The 17,478-nt window shown below is 43.5% G+C and overlaps 1 protein-coding gene across 1 annotated transcript; it reads right to left on the bottom strand.

Annotated features, from left to right (window-relative positions):
* Positions 1-218: 218 nt before the first annotated feature.
* Positions 219-16,755, bottom strand: LOC146856582 (olfactory receptor 4E2-like). The gene is made up of 3 exons (XM_085651274.1): positions 16,621-16,755; positions 2,323-3,256; positions 219-250 (listed from the first exon to the last, which is right to left on the bottom strand). The coding sequence occupies exons 1-3, from the start codon at positions 16,753-16,755 to the stop codon at positions 219-221; spliced, it is 1,101 nt and encodes a 366-aa protein (XP_085507400.1).
* Positions 16,756-17,478: the final 723 nt, after the last annotated feature.

Here is a 17,478-nt window from a genome sequence, read left to right as displayed (position 1 = left end):
AGATAAAGTATGTGATGCAATAAGCAGTTGTGCAGAAATGTGTATTGTGTTGTACAGTTATGAGAATTATGAGTTCTTACTATTGGCTTTGACATGGCCTCATGTCATCTTGTTTTCTGACTTTGCCTTGCCTTAGCTTTTCTGCGTGCACAACAGTGCTTGCAAGTTGTTTGGGTTATGAGAATTATGAAGTGTTTACTATTGGCTTTGACATGGCCTCATGTCATCTTTTTTCCCTGGCTTTGCCTTGCTGCAGTTTTTCTGCATGCACAGCAGTGCTTGCAAGTTGCTTTGGTTATTCACAGTCAAGGTCTTTCTGTTTTTCTGAGCGATTGCTTTTGTTTAATGTACTCTGGAAGGCCTTGTGGGAGCTTTGTCAAGATAACGGCTGGAAGATGTGAGAATGTACAACTCTGCCTCGGAGTCAAAATACGGGAGCTTGTCCAGCCTCCGTCTTGGCCTTGACGCGGACTGGTACAGCCAGCTCGGTTTTTTCTAATGAGAACGGGCCGAGGTTTTCTAGAAGCTTCGCCTCACGTTTAGTAATGGTATTTAAGCTGGGAACCTTCGAGGGCCAGGTCGAAGTTCACCACAGAATAGATGTATTGCTGTGGAGGTGACGGAACTTGAGACCTGATTGAACTCCTTCCTGGGCTGTTGAAGGGCTTCCCCAGCTTGATTTGGCAAGGATGATACAAATTCAATCGGTGAGGTGTTCCTAACCATTTTGTATATATTTTCTACTCTTTGCTACTTGTATATACTGCATTTTATTTCAATTGTTCATTTGAGTTACTTGATATATGGGAACATGCATTTACTGATATATTCGGCCTACCTTTCTAAAATATTGCATTAATAAACTTGTATGTGTCATTTTAAATGCACCTGAATTTGCTTTCTTGCCTCTCCTAAAGCGAGTGCTGCGTCCTTTCCTTGTCTTTAGGGAGTGCTGCTCAAAGTGTGTGTTACTATAAATGCAAATGAATTTGTTTTCTTGCCTCACCTAAAGGGAGTGTTGCGTCCTTTCCTCGTCTTTAGGGAGTGCTGCTCAAAGTGTATTATTTAAAGATGCAGTGGTATATTTGCCTCCAAAGTGGGAGTGCAGGGTTTGGGTGTGTGCTTTTAGCGAAAAGCACATTCATTACAAAGGGAGACCTTACTGCACAAAAACAATAATTGATGGTATTTTCCTCTTTCTAGCAGCACACATAGAAAGAGGGAAAAATGAGGCGAATTAAAAGAATTTCTCCTTGTTACACAACTCCTATGTCTCCCCTGGGGAGAAGTAGGAATCTGACTAATTCCCAGGTTTACAATTCCTCGTAAATCTGGGAATCCTTCAGAATCCAAGGATGTTGCGTGGGAACACCCACAGCAACATTGATGGAACACCCCTTTCATGCAGTGTTCTGCATGAAAGGGGCACATATTTCCAAGGCCATGAAAAGCCACATGAAGTGGCTTTGTGTGGCCTTGTAAATATGCTGCAGCACATTGCTCCACCAGTGCATCAAAAAAGTGACGCACCTGGCAAAAATGGCACTAGGGTCTTGTGAATGAGGCCCATAGTTTGTTGATAATGTATTTCATTAGGAGATTGAGCTTCTCAAAATGTGTCTACTAAGGAACATAAATTCATGATGTCGTCATAAACAGAACAGGGAAGGGGATGAAGAGGTAATGAGAAGGACTCCAGTCCTACCCAGTGGTCTAAGATACTGATTTCTCAGTTGTAAGCACATTGCCATGTATATTTGCATATACTGTGACTTTTCTGTGACTTTTCTGTGACTTCTCCTGTCACGTAGTGACTACTTATATCATTAACATAATGCCACAATTTAAGAGCTGTTAAATTTCCCAGGTCCATCCATAACTAACTCATCCAGCCAAGGGTATGTTTCTTTTTATTTTGGGACTTGTGTACTTAATGTTATAATGGAATCAACAGGACTACAATCCCATAATATAAAGAAAAACCCTGGACTGAGAGAGCTGCTCCAGCATTGACATGTGAAATGTGAGACCTCTGTCTTTCATTTATGTGTTGCACTTCAAAACATCACTTACAAAACTGTTTCCAATTCACTAATATTCTTTATAAACAATTGCGTTCAAATTTCTAAACAACCTTCAAATGTGTCTGTTGAGGGCCTTGACCCGTTTAGTTGTTATTTTCACTCATTTGTGATTCATCATAACATGCTTTGAAAGCCACAGCAGGAAATAGTCTTGCTCCAAGATATTATTTGTGTTTGTTCCTCTCAGGTTAGAAAATGTGAACAATTTCTGTCTTCCCCGTGGCTTTGTGTTCTCTACACAATACAGCTGCAATAGCGCCTTTCACATCCTTGTTTCTCAGAGTATAAATAATCGGATTTAGCATTGGAGTGATGACTGCATAGAACACAGTAATAAAACTGTTATTGGCAGCAGAATAGACTGACATGGGTTGTATATACACGAACACCCCAGTACCGTAGAACACAGACACAACCATGACGTGGGAGGCACAGGTGGAGAAAGTTTTCCGCCTTCCCTCAGCTGAGTGTATCTTTAAGATGCTTGAGATGATGTAACTGTAAGAAACAAGAATCAGCAAGAAGCAGCTAGGACCCAGGACACCTGGGGTGGTAAGAATCAACACCTGATCCACTGAGGTGTCAGAGCAAGCCAACACCAAAAGTGGTGTTGCATCGCAAAAGAAATGCTCAATGTGGTTTGGGCCACAGAAGGACAGTCGCAATATTAGGGCAGTGTGCAATGTTGAGTGAATGAAGCCTCCAAGCCAAGCAGCTGCTGCCAGCTGCCCAGTCAGCCTCCAGCTCATGATCATGGTGTAACGAAGCGGATTGCATATTGCAGCATATCGATCATATGCCATCACTGCCAGTAGGAACATTTCTGCACTCCCCAACACATGGAAAAAGTACATCTGTGCGATACAGCCATGAAAAGATATGCTCTTCCTCTCTGCCAATAGGTTAGTGAGCATTTTAGGGACTGTCACGGATGAATAGCAGATGTCCAGGAAAGATAAGTGACAAAGGAAAAAATACATGGGGTTGTGCAGACGAGGGCAGAAGGTGATGACTGCAATAATGGCTCCATTCCCCACCAAGGTCATTGTGAAGAAGACCAAAAATGCCAGGAAAAGTAAAATCTGCACCACAGAGTCATCAGACATCCCGAGGAGGATGAATTCTTTCACCTGGGTTTTATTCTCCAGTGCGAAGATTGCATTGGCAGAAATCTGTTTCGAAAAGAGTAAAGAATTTGATAATAGCAAATGAAAGTGAAGTCCAAAAATAACAAAATTAATTATCATTATTATTTACAATTGTCTCGTGATCTAATTTGACAGAGGCAGCAAACTCTTTGGTGGCCATTTAGGGTTTGGCAGACTGTGCTCTGCTGCCCTAGTGGACTAGAGCCTGACATATGTAGAATATCCCCCTGCCTGTCAAGGATCTCAAAGGAGACCACAATCGCTGCAGCTCATCTGAAGGCATTGTAAGTTTGCTGAGCAGATACTATTTTTCATGCTGCCATGCAGTTCTTTTTTTGTTTTTCAAAAACAAACACCCAAAGTCAGAGTTTGTTTTTCAAAAGTAGATATCTATCTTTTCTGTTGGGGACCTCCAGGCTTTACTTAGTGGTTCCAAACGAGAAAAGAAAAGTACCTCAGATCGATGGCCAGGTATCTTTGGAGCCATCTACTAAAGTTTCTGCCTGCGGCACAATGGGGGTTCCAGCTGAAGAAACACAACTCTTTGCCCAACTTTAAACAGAGCAGGCAGAACATCAGTTTGCCAGACAGAGGGCCTAATTTATACTGGCCAAAGGGTACTCCATAACAACAGGGTAGGGGGCATATTTACAAGCCACTATCACCAAAGGAATGTCATTTTCAGTGACGTACCTGTGCCACTATGTGCTTCGCCTTATTTAGAAGGCAGATTTTAGCCACTGAACGTGGCTTAACATTGCCTTGTTAATGAGGCACCCTTTCACGCTGTACTTAGCGTGAAAGGGTAGGGCAATGGGTGTTGCGGTGGGCGTTCCACCAAAACAACCATTGATTTTGATGCTGCCCCCTACTTACAACAGCAGCGTAAATAGGAGGCACAATCACAAATCCCTAGAATTATAATGAAATAGCACTTGGTAAAGATCCATCACACTGACTCAATTTGTACCACTAGGCATGGATAGTGCCTTCGATATGTTACACAGGTGCTGCCAATCAACCAGAATACTCTGATTCAGATTACTCAGATCTACACACATCCTTATTTTATGCTCTCTTTCTTTGGCCATCAAAGCTACAGCACAAACCACTCAAAAGCCTCAATCTCCCCTATGAAAACTGAGCTGCAACACAATTTCTAGCTCCTTTCTCTAAGGCACCATATTGACTTTTCTTACCAAGGAAGAAAACTAAATGTGTTTACATTTTAAATACTTTAATGCTTATTAACATTTTATATTTAAAAACAGAAGTGACAACTATTTACAAAAGTATTTTTACAAAACATCCCAACACAATTTAATGTTGGGATTTATAAAACATAGAATTATGTTTAATGTAGTCCATCATTTTTCCTTTGGATTAACATCAAACAAAAAGGAAACCTGGAAAAGCCCCCACTTATAATATATAAAAAAATATTTTCCTTAAAATGTAGCTTAGGGGTGTGGGCAAGTTGGCAGCAGGGTGGGACGCACTGATTGCTCATCTGCCATCCAGACCAACAGGTGCCATCCATAGCAGAGTCCTGGAGCACCTTAGTGCATCCCGAATCACCTCAGAAACAGTTGTGACCTCCTGGCTTCCCTGGGAGGGGCTAGTTTTGGCACCTGAAAAACTCTAGCTGTGGTGTGACAGACTGGGTAGCTGACCCCGGACCAGGCAAGAAGGTGGCAACCCATACCTGAGTGCTGCCGACCATGCTGTATTGCTCCACCCCATGCTGGTGCCACCCCAGTGGTTTGTGGGATTAGCAGAGCCCCTTGAGCCCCTACGGGGCTTCATGATAGCACCTGAAAGACTTCTGCCACTGTATGGTGGCCCCTACAGCTGACCCCAGGAATGGCAAGATGGTGGATGCCAGCACCTTAGACCCACCAGCCGTGCTGCACAGCATCTGGTAACAGCGATGGCCACCTTAGAGTGACTCAGAGAGTGGGGGTGGCACATAGAAGATTGGAGGTCAATAGCAGTTCTGTGACACCCGCAACGGTACAGGAAGGCATGGCCACCAAGGATATCCGATCATATGCCTGCCATCCAGACACTGAAGGGAAGAAGGCCTGCCCACAACAGCACAAGCCTGTGGGGCCCCTGGACATTCCTTAGAACAGAGCCTGCAGCACCGGAACCGTAGGGCAGAAAGCACTTTGAGGACCAGAGTGGAAATTCCAGATGGAACCTGAAGACCAGAGAGGCCTTTGGTGAGGACACAGACTGGGGCCTGCACTGTGGCACGATCCATCCATATGAACCAGCTTGCCTGCTGACCTTCCAATGGGATGCATAGCCCCCTTTCCCGGATAAGTTGCACCAGCGATCATCCGCGCTGAGCCTCAGCCCCTGCTTGGCCCCTCCTTTGCTGGATCCAGCTTGGCCTTGGAGGAGCAGTGAGTACGGGGCTTGGACAGGCAGTGCACTGCTGTGGTGGCTACATTTGCCGATAGTGGAACTGGTGGGTTCTTGATGGTGCCCTGTGCATTTTGGCCACCCACCTCAATAACCGTTATCCCTAACGCCGTATTGCCTATTGGAGGTGAAGACAGACACTTAACGCCTCCCGCCCAAGGGGGGTCGCAGTACATATCCCGCTCACCTTCACTATGGAGACAACAATAGGCAAACAAGAACAATATGTGCGTGACATGCTCCTCTGCTCTACCCCAGCTGCGTCTAAAGAACCCACTCTGGACTCGTAATGGCCTCATCAGATGGACTCAGTGGAGGATACCGGCCAGGATCTGGCTACGGTGACCAGGGCCTTTCTGGTCTCCCTGTTTGACTCCTTTAAGTGAGACATCCAGGACCTCAAGAGGGAACTCTCCGAAGAACTGCGAGACCTGAGCTCGGTGGAAGAGCAGGTATCCTCCCTAGAGGACAACGAACTGGCCAGGGTTTAGGAGTGTGAGATGCTGAGGCATGAGGTTATTCGTCTGCATGATCAACGGGTTGACCTTGGGGCCCAAATGGAGGACCTGGAAATAGATCCCACCACAACAATGTCCTCCTGTTGGGGGTCCCAGTGGGAACCAAGGGCTCTGACATACAAAGCTATGTCCAAGCACTGTTTTGCTATATTCTGGGCTGTGCCGAAGACCTAACTCTACAACTTGACACGGTGTCCTGGGTCGGTCACCCTGGAAGCCCCAACTCCCAGCCCCCAGACATTCTGGTATGTGAACATGACTTCCAGACCAAGGAAGATATTATTAATAAGGCCAGAGGCTCACACCCTATACACTTCCAAGGACATCAAATAGCCATCTTCCAGGACATCTCTGTGATCACCCTCCAGCGCCACAGAGACTTTAAACCAGTTACTGAATTCTTACACCCAAAAGAGGTTTCCTAAGGATGGGCTCACCCCTTCAGACTGGTCTTTCACTGGAATGCCCAACTGTTTCAACCCAAGATTCTGGGGGAGGCATGTCGAATCTTGGGCCTGCATAGTGACTCTCCAGCATGCTTGATACCCACGACCCCTCGGTGGTCCACCGATGTAATGCACTCTGGCAAAAGTCTGGCAAACCTAAGAAACATCCTCGCCTCAGTCCAGAAGAATGCTGGACAGTCTGGTATGTGACACTGGCAAGAACTCCACATGACCTTCAACACCTACTCTCGGTGACCTTGGCACATGAATATACCCAGGAACTGCTCTTTATTGCTTTAGTCTGAGGTGGCAGAGGTGTGGTTCAATATCTGTACATATCAAAGATTGCACACTGCCTGTCCGATTGGATCATGCCCAGCTTCCAGTTTTTTCCATTGTTCATGGACTTGTTTAGCACTTGGTTTTGTTTATAATATTGCTGGGGGTTGTTATTCCTTACACCTTCACATTCCACAGATTTACCACAGCTCCAGATGTGTTCAGAGACACAGATATTCACCCCGGTACGGATTTGCTTTCCCAGGGATCAGGGGTTATGCTGGGAGGTGGTGACATGGCGTATATTCTTTCCCGCCTCCTGGCGTTTAACTTTACCTGCCTCAAAGTCCAAGGCCTCAATAACCAGGCCAAGCGGACTGCCATCCTGTCTCTCCTGGAGTAGTAATGCAGTGACATCTGCCTGCTTCAGGAGACACATCTCCTCCCCAAGAATGAACATAGGATGAAATCCCACTGGTTACTGTGCCAGCTTTTGTCTTCAATACCTTTGAAGAAGGGTGGCGTGGCAATCCTTCTCTCTAGGGCTTTCCGCGGTGAGATCCTGAGTAAGGTAGTTGAGAGTGAAGGTTGATGCTTAACTACTGAATACAAGTAAGCTACCTTCGCTCAAAGCTAGCTTACCTGTATGTGCCCAATGACCAGCAAGAAAAATTCATGTGGGAGTCCTCATGTCAGTTTTGTTATCCCCCGACGCAGCTATCTTAGTGAGGGGGGACCTGAACCTCGTCATGGATACACTTGGACCTGGTCAGTGTTTCGGTCAGTCTGGATCCTTTTCGACTCAAGGATTGCAATGGTTGGGTGATTGTGGCTTAGAGGACGTGTGGTGACTCTCCCACCCTTAATACTTGGGATTACACATACTATTCTGCAGCCTATAAAACTAAAAAATACAAGCTCTTGTCCAAGATGTGTACATTGCTCCTATTTCCCTATGTGATCAGGGCCCCTTCTTGATGGTTATTTAGGTGGACCGGAGAACCATCCGACCTTCTCAATGGATGCTTCGGGATAGCCTCCTCCAGTCCGAAAGCATGGTAACGGCGTTGCAAGAGGTGAAAGGCAACTTTCACTGGCATAAAACCATGGGGGAGACATCTCCGATCTCTCTTTGGGAGGCATTTAAAGCTAGTAATCAGAGGGGAATTGATAGCTGTTTCGCTGACTGGTAACTTCTGCCAGAAAGAGAAACTATTAGGTTTGGAGCAAAAGGTCCTGCATTTGGAAGCCATACACAAACCCACTGAGCCCCAAGTGTGTGGTAGGAGTTAGAGAAGGTGCGTCTGCACCTCGAGTGCCTAGATATTGACAGGGTGGCATATGCGATGTCACGTCTAGACTCTAAAGCATAAAATTTACTTAGGGAGTAATCGCTGTGGCTGGATGCTGGCCCACCATCTTTGGGCTGGAACACATAGGGGTACTGTTAAAATGATACATAACAATAGGGGTATTGAGGTTCATGGGGATGTGCGAATCAGGAAATTTGCATAACACTATACAAATCCCCAGACTATCCTGTGGATGGTATTCATCACCAGTGACCCATCCTCACCTCACTTGAGTCTGATAATCTGGAGAAGCCCATTAGGATAGAGGAGGTGATCTCAACTATTGCCCAATTGAAGTCGCTAAAGGCCCCTGTGCTTGACGGCTACGCCCCTAAGTTCTACAAAATATTCTGTCACGCCCTGGCTCTGCTGCTTACCTGTTTTTTAAATTTCTTTGCTAATACCAGGACCATCAATGACAACATGCTCGAGACATCTCTATCATTCCTAAAGCTGGTAAAGGCAACACACTATGCAGGTCCTATAGACTTATCTCCCTTCTTAAGATCTATGCCCAGTTGTTTATACGCATCCTCACACACTACCTTAACCCCCTTTTGCCTGGCCTGGTCATCCTGACCAGGCCAGTTTCATCCTCAAACGTCAATGTGGGGATGACGCAAAGTGCATCCTCCACTTCATGAACAAGATCCACCAATCCCGGAAGGAGGATCTCCTTGCAATCAATGCTGAAAAGGCATTTGACAGAGTATATTGGCCCTATCTCTTTGCAATCTTGAGACAATTTGGCCTCAGAGACAGATTTCGACATTGGGTCCAAAGCTTCTGTAGCTCACCACAGGTGTCGGTGAAAGTCAACTGTGTGTCATCCCAGCTCTTTCCCATCAAGAAGGGCACGTGGCAAGGGTATCTCCTCTCATCTCTGCTATTTGCCTTATACATGGAGCCCCTAGCCCAGAGAGTGAGAGCAGATCCTGCCATTGTGAAAATATCCTTCGGAGGGGACCGGCATATCATTAGATTCTATGCTGAAAATGTTATTACCCTAACCGACCCGCTGTCATCCCTCCCTGCCCTTGTGTCAGAGCTTCAATCCTTTGGGGAAATCTAAGTGCTCAAGGTTAACATACAAAAGCCCCAAATATTGAACTTATCTCTTTCCCTGCCGCATGAAGCCTATCTCTGCTCTGGGTTCCCCTTTGAATAGGTGGGAGAGCTCATACCTTACCTGGAAATCAAATAGGCCCGAACAGTTGCAAAGACAGTGGCACTTAACTGGACTCTCCTCACCTCACAGGATCTGTCAGACTTAGCTAAATGGCGATGGTTGCAAGTGTCATGGTTGGGCACGAGAGCTGCCATCAAAATGACATTCCTCCCATGGATCCTATATGTCTTCCAATCCTTGCCACTGACACCACCGAAGCACACCCTTCGGACCCTGTAGCTGAGGATCAATACATTTATCTGGGAGGGAAAAAAACTTTGGATCCGTAGGCAGTTACTTTATGGTATGAGCCTGGAGGGTGGATTAGCTGTCCTAATGGTAGCTAGATACTTCCAAGCCTCTCAGTTTCCCTTCCTGATGGAGTGGAGTTGCCCCACCTCCGAGTAAAACATATGGAAAGAAATGTGGCTACCCCACAGGCATAGAGTGTGGGGTCTCTATTCGTCCCTGGTGAACGGTTCCACCTTCAGGGTTTGGGATGTCGTGGTGCTCTGGGCCAAGCTGACCTCCTTTACCTCTCCAATGACTTCCATACAAGGAAACCCAGACTTTTTACCAGGCAGGCAGCAGCAGGGGTTTTAGCAATGATGGGAGTGAGGCTGCAAGTGCGTATGTTTCATGTTTGACATCCAGGGGATAAACCCATTAGACTGCCTGAAGGCAGATTATGGCTTGGTGGAGGCAGATCGCATCCAGCACTTACAAATCCGACACTGGGTGATGCACTCGTCCATTGAAACATATGCCGAGTGCCCCGTTACGCCCTTTGAGAAATGGGTTGTCCTTAAGAGGGATGATAGATGTCTTATCACAGATATATATGCACTCCTGGGCCAGGCACCGATACCAGACAAAACAGAGGGACAGAGGCGGTGAAAGGCAGAATTGGGCAGGGCACTTGCCACCAAAGAATGAGAAGACCTCTACTACAGTGCCAGACACACAGCACACAATATATTGAACACAAAGACAGCATATCAAATAATTTCCCATTGATACATTACTCTCGCGCATCTTCAGTCTTGATGTCCAGGGCGCACAAAGGAATGCTGGAGAGGCGGCGGTGGGACAGGCATCTTGGTGCACTTACTCTGGTGTTGCCTGAAGCTGGTCCGCTAGTGGGAATAAATCCTGCATGACATAGATGGGGCCTTTAATACAACAATCCCAAGGTTCCTGGTCTACACTATACTGGGGCTCCCTAGCCCTGTGACATACCCTTTACATTTGATGAGGGGAGGCAAATGCCCTGGCTTTAGGGGCAGCTCATCAGGTCATACTTTCCATCTGGGGCTCTGACAGGATCCCAACTGCACAGCTTGGTTACATAAACTATGGTACATTTTAGGCATGAAAAAGCTATCCTTAGCCATGGAATTAAAGCGGGACTCCTACCCAGAATTGTGGGCCCCATTTATCACCATTGTATCCACTGGCTTCAACAAATTGACTTGTCTGACTGATCTTAAGCTGTTGCGCTTGTTACCCTTGGTACAGACACCCACAAAAACAGTCCCGCTCTTGATGGCTGACTAACCGCCCATGTTAACTCAGGTCCATAGCACAAGCCACCATATCGTCAACACCTATGCTACCATGAAGCAGTGATGGGGGTGGGAGGAAGTTAAGTGGTATGTTTTATGAGTTGGTTTTCTATCATGATTTGATGATACAGCCAGCTCCAGGGTTGTAGGCAGACAGCTGTGTATGTCAACAGATTTTCTTATGCTTCCTACAATAAACAGAATTGATCCATAAAAAAGTAGCATAAAAACGGTAATGCATTTTAATATTATACATTTAAATATTACAGAGTGACAGTAGCCACTCTGTAGCTATAGTTAGGGTTAGCAGAGAGAGGAATTACTGATTTTTACCAGTTATAACTTTGCACCCATTTGACCAATCTCTACGAAATTTCCAACTCTATTGCTTTTTCAACATTAGCAGATAATGGGAAGTTTTGTGGTGATTGGTTTCGGGAGAGCAAAGATAAAAGGTGGGTCCCAAACACATCTGGGCACCAATGCATTATTCCATAGACTTTGTACTCACAGGTAGTGGCCAAACGCCCAGTCAGAGTTCCATAAATGTTTGCAGGTTCACACATTAATGTGTGCAGATGTTCTTTTTGGGGACTACAGGTAAGTATTTTTTAAGGTATAAGATATTTCAACTTAATATTATCTGTTATTACATTACACTTTGTCTGTTTTCTGTGTTTCGCCCTCAGATGAAGTAAGTATTATGCAAACAATCCTTAGCACACGTACTCGTATCACATAGTAAAATTATTTCGTGTTTTCACAGTACAATTACAATCCTTTTTGCCGAAGAAATGATTTAGTCTTTTTCTTCTAGATGGTTCTTTATTCATTAGTAGTCTTCTCTGTGGTACATAACAGCCAGCCAACACGTTTTTCGTCGCTACTAGTGAATGTAGTCCCGCGACTTTTTCAAGGCTGTGTTTGCAAAAGAAATTGAAGAACTATATTGTATATTCACTTAAAAAACATGTTGTACTTAGTGGTAATGTCCTAGCAACACGGTAGTGAGAATCCAGAACCAACGTAAAAATAAGTGAAACTTGTAATCCATTTCGAAAACAAAGTGTATGAACAATGACCATATCACCATGAATTGTGAATTCATACAGATAGTTCAAAATTTTCTATGATTCTAATTGCGATGGAGAGAGCTGATATAACGTGCTTAGGTGGAGAAACACGCCGAAAAATTACGCGGATCCTAATTATGGACGGCACACCCACGTGCAAATTGTCGTGGTGTGATAAGGCGGGTGTGACTCGCTATATTTAGACTCTAAAGTGTGCATCTCCATATGTGCTCAAGTGAAGAAAAGATTTTCGTGACGTATAATGGTGACAGTATAGTGAATGTAATACCAAAAGGCATCCGGTCATATCTACCTATTCTTGGCTTGGTAGAGTTTTCTGGAAAGAATGTATATATCTATATTAAGATATAGTCACAATGGATTTAACGAAACAGGAATGATTATACAAAGAGCAGTAATTATTTAAGGTAAAAAACCTACTTAGTAGGTGGTGATAATTCCAAACCACCTATGGTTTCTGCAGTAATGGCGTCACTTTTCTTTTGGTTGTATATTCCTTGGTCAGATTCAGTAAATTCTCAGTACTGTGAAAATAAGTTAAACTAATTAGCCTTGATCCTAAACTCCAAATAGTTTAAATTACATGTGGTACGCGGTGAAGTACTAGTGGAGCATGAAGTTAATGCCCAGTTTACGCTTCCGTATTAGTCCTACGACTGGATTAGTCAAGTACTATTGTAACCAGGGAATCTCACCAAGTCTGTGAAAGACTCCCAGTCTGTCAAGTCTCGAGTGGAAGTCACTGTTAAACATCACGAGTGCTAATATATTTAAATTATCCAATCGGGCTGGTACCAATATAAATGGATCCCTGAATTTATATCATTAAGCGTCACCACCAATATACAGACTATCTATATTTTGAGAATCAAGGATCTTAGAAAACATCATATGCTCCTCACCCTTTATTTTATATTAGTATAAAGCCAATTGTATAATCGTCAGGTGTAAACACATAAAAGTCTAATCTATAACAGTGTATTCGGAAACTACTCTGTCCGTTTTTCAAGTAGAACAAATATACTATACTCAGTCTCGCATTATGCTCAGGCAGAGCTTACCTTATACGACTAAGAATAGAAGCGATGTGACGCCCGTCTCTGGTTTCCCGGTTCGAGTGTGTGTATACGAGGGGTTTCTCTTTGGAATATATTTCCGGTATGGTGACGTGAAGTATAGTCACGTGAGCAGTTCTATCTCGTGCAGAATCACATGCCGTGAATAGAAGAAGGACTAATATCAAATTGTAAATACGGCGGCCATTTTGAAGCATGTTCGAACCTTCGTAATATTAATGGTCTATGTTATTATGAAAACCAGTAAAAAGTGCACCAGCTTAGTGTTTGGTGAATGTCAAAACTAGTATTTATCGTGTTGTTCTCTCCATCTATTAGATTCAGCACAAAGCCTTTCCACATAGTGACGTGAAAAGAGCAAAACAATAGGAACTTAGAAGCATGATGTACAAACATTGAAAATCATATGTATATATACAGATTATTAAACTCATATACCACGAATTACACTACTTTCTAGGTAGCTAAGACCCCCAGTATCTAGATTCGAGTGACCACACCATACAGAATAACTCAAGTGTTCCTTTTGTCTTGATCTAAGTGTACAGAGGTCTATAGAATAACTCTTACTAAGCATACCACAATATATGTGATTGCTATAAAAGAGAATCTAATCTTGACGAAATATAGATGACAGATCCGAATAGGTTTCATGTCATCAATACAAGAGATATGATCGTTTTTCCAATTAGCAACCTTCTTGTTAATTCACAGTTGTTTAATATATGAGTTTAATAATCTGTATATATACATATGATTTTCAATGTTTGTATATCATGCTTCTAAGTTCCTATTGTTTTGCTCTTTTCACGTCACTACGTGGAAAGGCTTTGTGCTGAATCTAATAGATGGAGAGAACAACACGATAAATACTAGTTTTGACATTCACCAAACACTAAGCTGGTGCACTTTTTACTGGTTTACATAATAACATAGACCATTAATATTACGAAGGTTCGAACATGCTTCAAAATGGCCGCCGTATTTACAATTTGATATTAGTCCTTCTTCTATTCACGGCATGTGATTCTGCACGAGATAGAACTGCTCACGTGACTATACTTCACGTCACCATACCGGAAATATATTCCAAAGAGAAACCACTCGTATACACACACTCGAACCGGGAAACCAGAGACGGGCGTCACATCGCTTCTATTCTTAGTCGTATAAGGTAAGCTCTGCCTGAGCATAATGCGAGACTGAGTATAGTATATTTGTTCTACTTGAAAAACGGACAGAGTAGTTTCCGAATACACTGTTATAGATTAGACTTTTATGTGTTTACACCTGACGATTATACAATTGGCTTTATACTAATATAAAATAAAGGGTGAGGAGCATATGATGTTTTCTAAGATCCTTGATTCTCAAAATATAGATAGTCTGTATATTGGGGGTGACGCTTAATGATATAAATTCAGGGATCCATTTATATTGGTACCCGCCCGATTGGATAATTTAAATATATTAGCACTCGTGATGTTTAACAGTGACTTCCACTCGAGACTTGACAGACTGGGAGTCTTTCACAGACTTGGTGAGATTCCCTGGTTACAATAGTACTTGACTAATCCAGTCGTAGGACTAATACGGAAGCGTAAACTGGGCATTAACTTCATGCTCCACTAGTACTTCACCGCGTACCACATGTAATTTAAACTATTTGGAGTTTAGGATCAAGGCTAATTAGTTTAACTTATTTTCACAGTACTGAGAATTTACTGAATCTGACCAAGGAATATACAACCAAAAGAAAAGTGACGCCATTACTGCAGAAACCATAGGTGGTTTGGAATTATCACCACCTACTAAGTAGGTTTTTTACCTTAAATAATTACTGCTCTTTGTATAATCATTCCTGTTTCGTTAAATCCAATGTGACTATATCTTAATATAGATATATACATTCTTTCCAGAAAACTCTACCAAGCCAAGAATAGGTAGATATGACCGGATGCCTTTTGGTATTACATTCACTATACTGTCACCATTATACGTCACGAAAATCTTTTCTTCACTTGAGCACATATGGAGATGCACACTTTAGAGTCTAAATATAGCGAGTCACACCCGCCTCATCACACCACGACAATTTGCACGTGGGTGTGCCGTCCATAATTAGGATCCGCGTAATTTTTCGGCGTGTTTCTCCACCTAAGCACGTTATATCAGCTCTCTCCATCGCAATTAGAATCATAGAAAATTTTGAACTATCTGTATGAATTCACAATTCATGGTGATATGGTCATTGTTCATACACTTTGTTTTCGAAATGGATTACAAGTTTCACTTATTTTTACGTTGGTTCTGGATTCTCACTACCGTGTTGCTAGGACATTACCACTAAGTACAACATGTTTTTTAAGTGAATATACAATATAGTTCTTCAATTTCTTTTGCAAACACAGCCTTGAAAAAGTCGCGGGACTACATTCCCTAGTAGCGACGAAACACGTGTTGGCTGGCTGTTATGTACCACAGAGAAGACTACTAATGAATAAAGAACCATCTAGAAGAAAAAGACTAAATCATTTCTTCGGCAAAAAGGATTGTAATTGTACTGTGAAAACACGAAATAATTTTACTATGTGATACGAGTACATGTGCTAAGGATTGTTTGCATAACTGTATAGAGCAGAGGCTCTTAATTCTGGGAAGTTGGGCGGTACTTCCCACCTTATAGCACCGTCAATTTATTTAGTCAGAACCTGATAATATATGTGAAGTTTCCCTGTGGCGCCTTTACCTAAACCTAAAACCCCAGTGACAGCATTTCATGAAGTAAGTATTAGTTTTGATATTTTTACCCTGCCTATTACTACTTTATTAAAGTGAGAATAAATACGGAAAAATATTTATATGTTTTTAGATATTTTTTAAAAATATACGGAGTACCAGGGTATTGCCTTGGGAGTACTGGGGTACTTAAAAATTATATATATGTAAAAGAAATCCAAATACACTGTACTACACTAGATTGTACATATATAGTGTACTACAGCATATTTTCAAATTTTAGCATATTTAATCTTCACAAAAAAATTGACAGAGTACCGAAGTTAAATCTAAAAATTGTGCAGATCTCCCTAAACTGCTAGAAAAATATACGGAATATTGCAAATAAATTTCTCTAACTAATATCACTTATATAAAGTGGTAATAGGTAGGGAACAACTAGAAAACCTAAAACTATCCTATATATGTGGGTGTGGCTGAGCTGGCCAACATGGTGGATTTGTGTTGAGAGAGCTCCTTTGATCTGCCATTATCTTGCCCACATAGATCTTTTGTATCCCCCAGCACTGACTTGGGTGCAGCAGAGATGGCAGAGAACGCCCTGATGCAACAAGATTGATGACGGTCCCGGGGAAGTAGAGATGGGCTGGAGAATTTGTACACCGCGGGCCTGGGTCCTTTGCGGGGCCTGACATGGAGGCTGCCCGGCTTGGGGCCTCACCTGGGAAAACAGGTGATGTTGGTCCAACAATGAGGCCTTGAGGCGGGGTCCCAGTTGGACGGCTGAGGACAGCACAGCCCGACGGTAGGTGGTGTGCGGCATCGGGGTAGCAGGGGCCTGTTGCTGCTCTGCCATGATTCCTGCCACAGCCCGTGGTGGGGGCGGGGCCAGACGTAGGAAGGACACACTGGCCCGACTCATAGCGGGCCTGGGACCGGCCCTAAGGCCTCTGCATGCAAAGACCTGAAGTGGAGTTATTCCCCTTTATGCTAGTACACTGTACACAACTCCACTCTACGCTATTACACTCTATGCCACTCTGCTCTACTCCACTCCAGTGTACACCACTGCTCTGTAATCTGTTCCACTGTATGCCACTCCACTTTACAGCAATCTACTCTGCACCACTTCAGTAAACATGACTCCACTCTACAACACTCCACTGTATGGCATTACACTGTACACCACTCCACTCAATGCCACTCCAATGTGCGCTAGTCCACTGTGCACTACTTGAATCTGATAGGGTCTTTAAACTACATATTCCTTAACTTAGAATATTCCACAAGCATGAGACTGGATCCAGAAACTTTTGTAGAGCAGAAGCCCTGTGCACCAGTAGTTGGTGTCGTTCGGCTCCACGTGGTGTTGTCATTGGCGTGTTCAACGAAAGTGACATGTCCAGTGCCTATATAGGTATCAACCCAGCGCACTGACGTCAGTTCTTTTCTATCAGCATTGGTCAGCGCAGATCTGGAAAGAGCTACTCCCAGTCTTTTTTGACTGACCCTTCTTTTGTGTGACATCACAAAGTTCAAGCTCTTAGTCGAGAGGAAGGTACTAAGATTGTTCGCAGAG

Source organism: Triturus cristatus, chromosome 4_1 (assembly GCF_964204655.1).
Source record: "Triturus cristatus chromosome 4_1, aTriCri1.1, whole genome shotgun sequence".
Classification (NCBI taxonomy): Eukaryota; Metazoa; Chordata; class Amphibia; order Caudata; family Salamandridae; genus Triturus; species Triturus cristatus.
Note: the sequence above shows the minus strand (reverse complement) of the source record. Positions and strands in the feature narration are given on the sequence as shown.

Coding starts and splice junctions, on each gene's coding strand:
- LOC146856582 (XM_085651274.1), bottom strand. CDS start 16,755: ATGGCAGAGCAGCAACAGGCCCCTGCTACCCCGATGCCGCACACCACC. Junction 3,257..16,620: donor AACATCACCTGTTTTCCCAG/GTGAGGCCCCAA, acceptor TTTTCGAAACAG/ATTTCTGCCAATGCAATCTT. Junction 251..2,322: donor CGCTATTGCAGCTGTATTGT/GTAGAGAACACA, acceptor GAAAAACTGCAG/CAAGGCAAAGCCAGGGAAAA.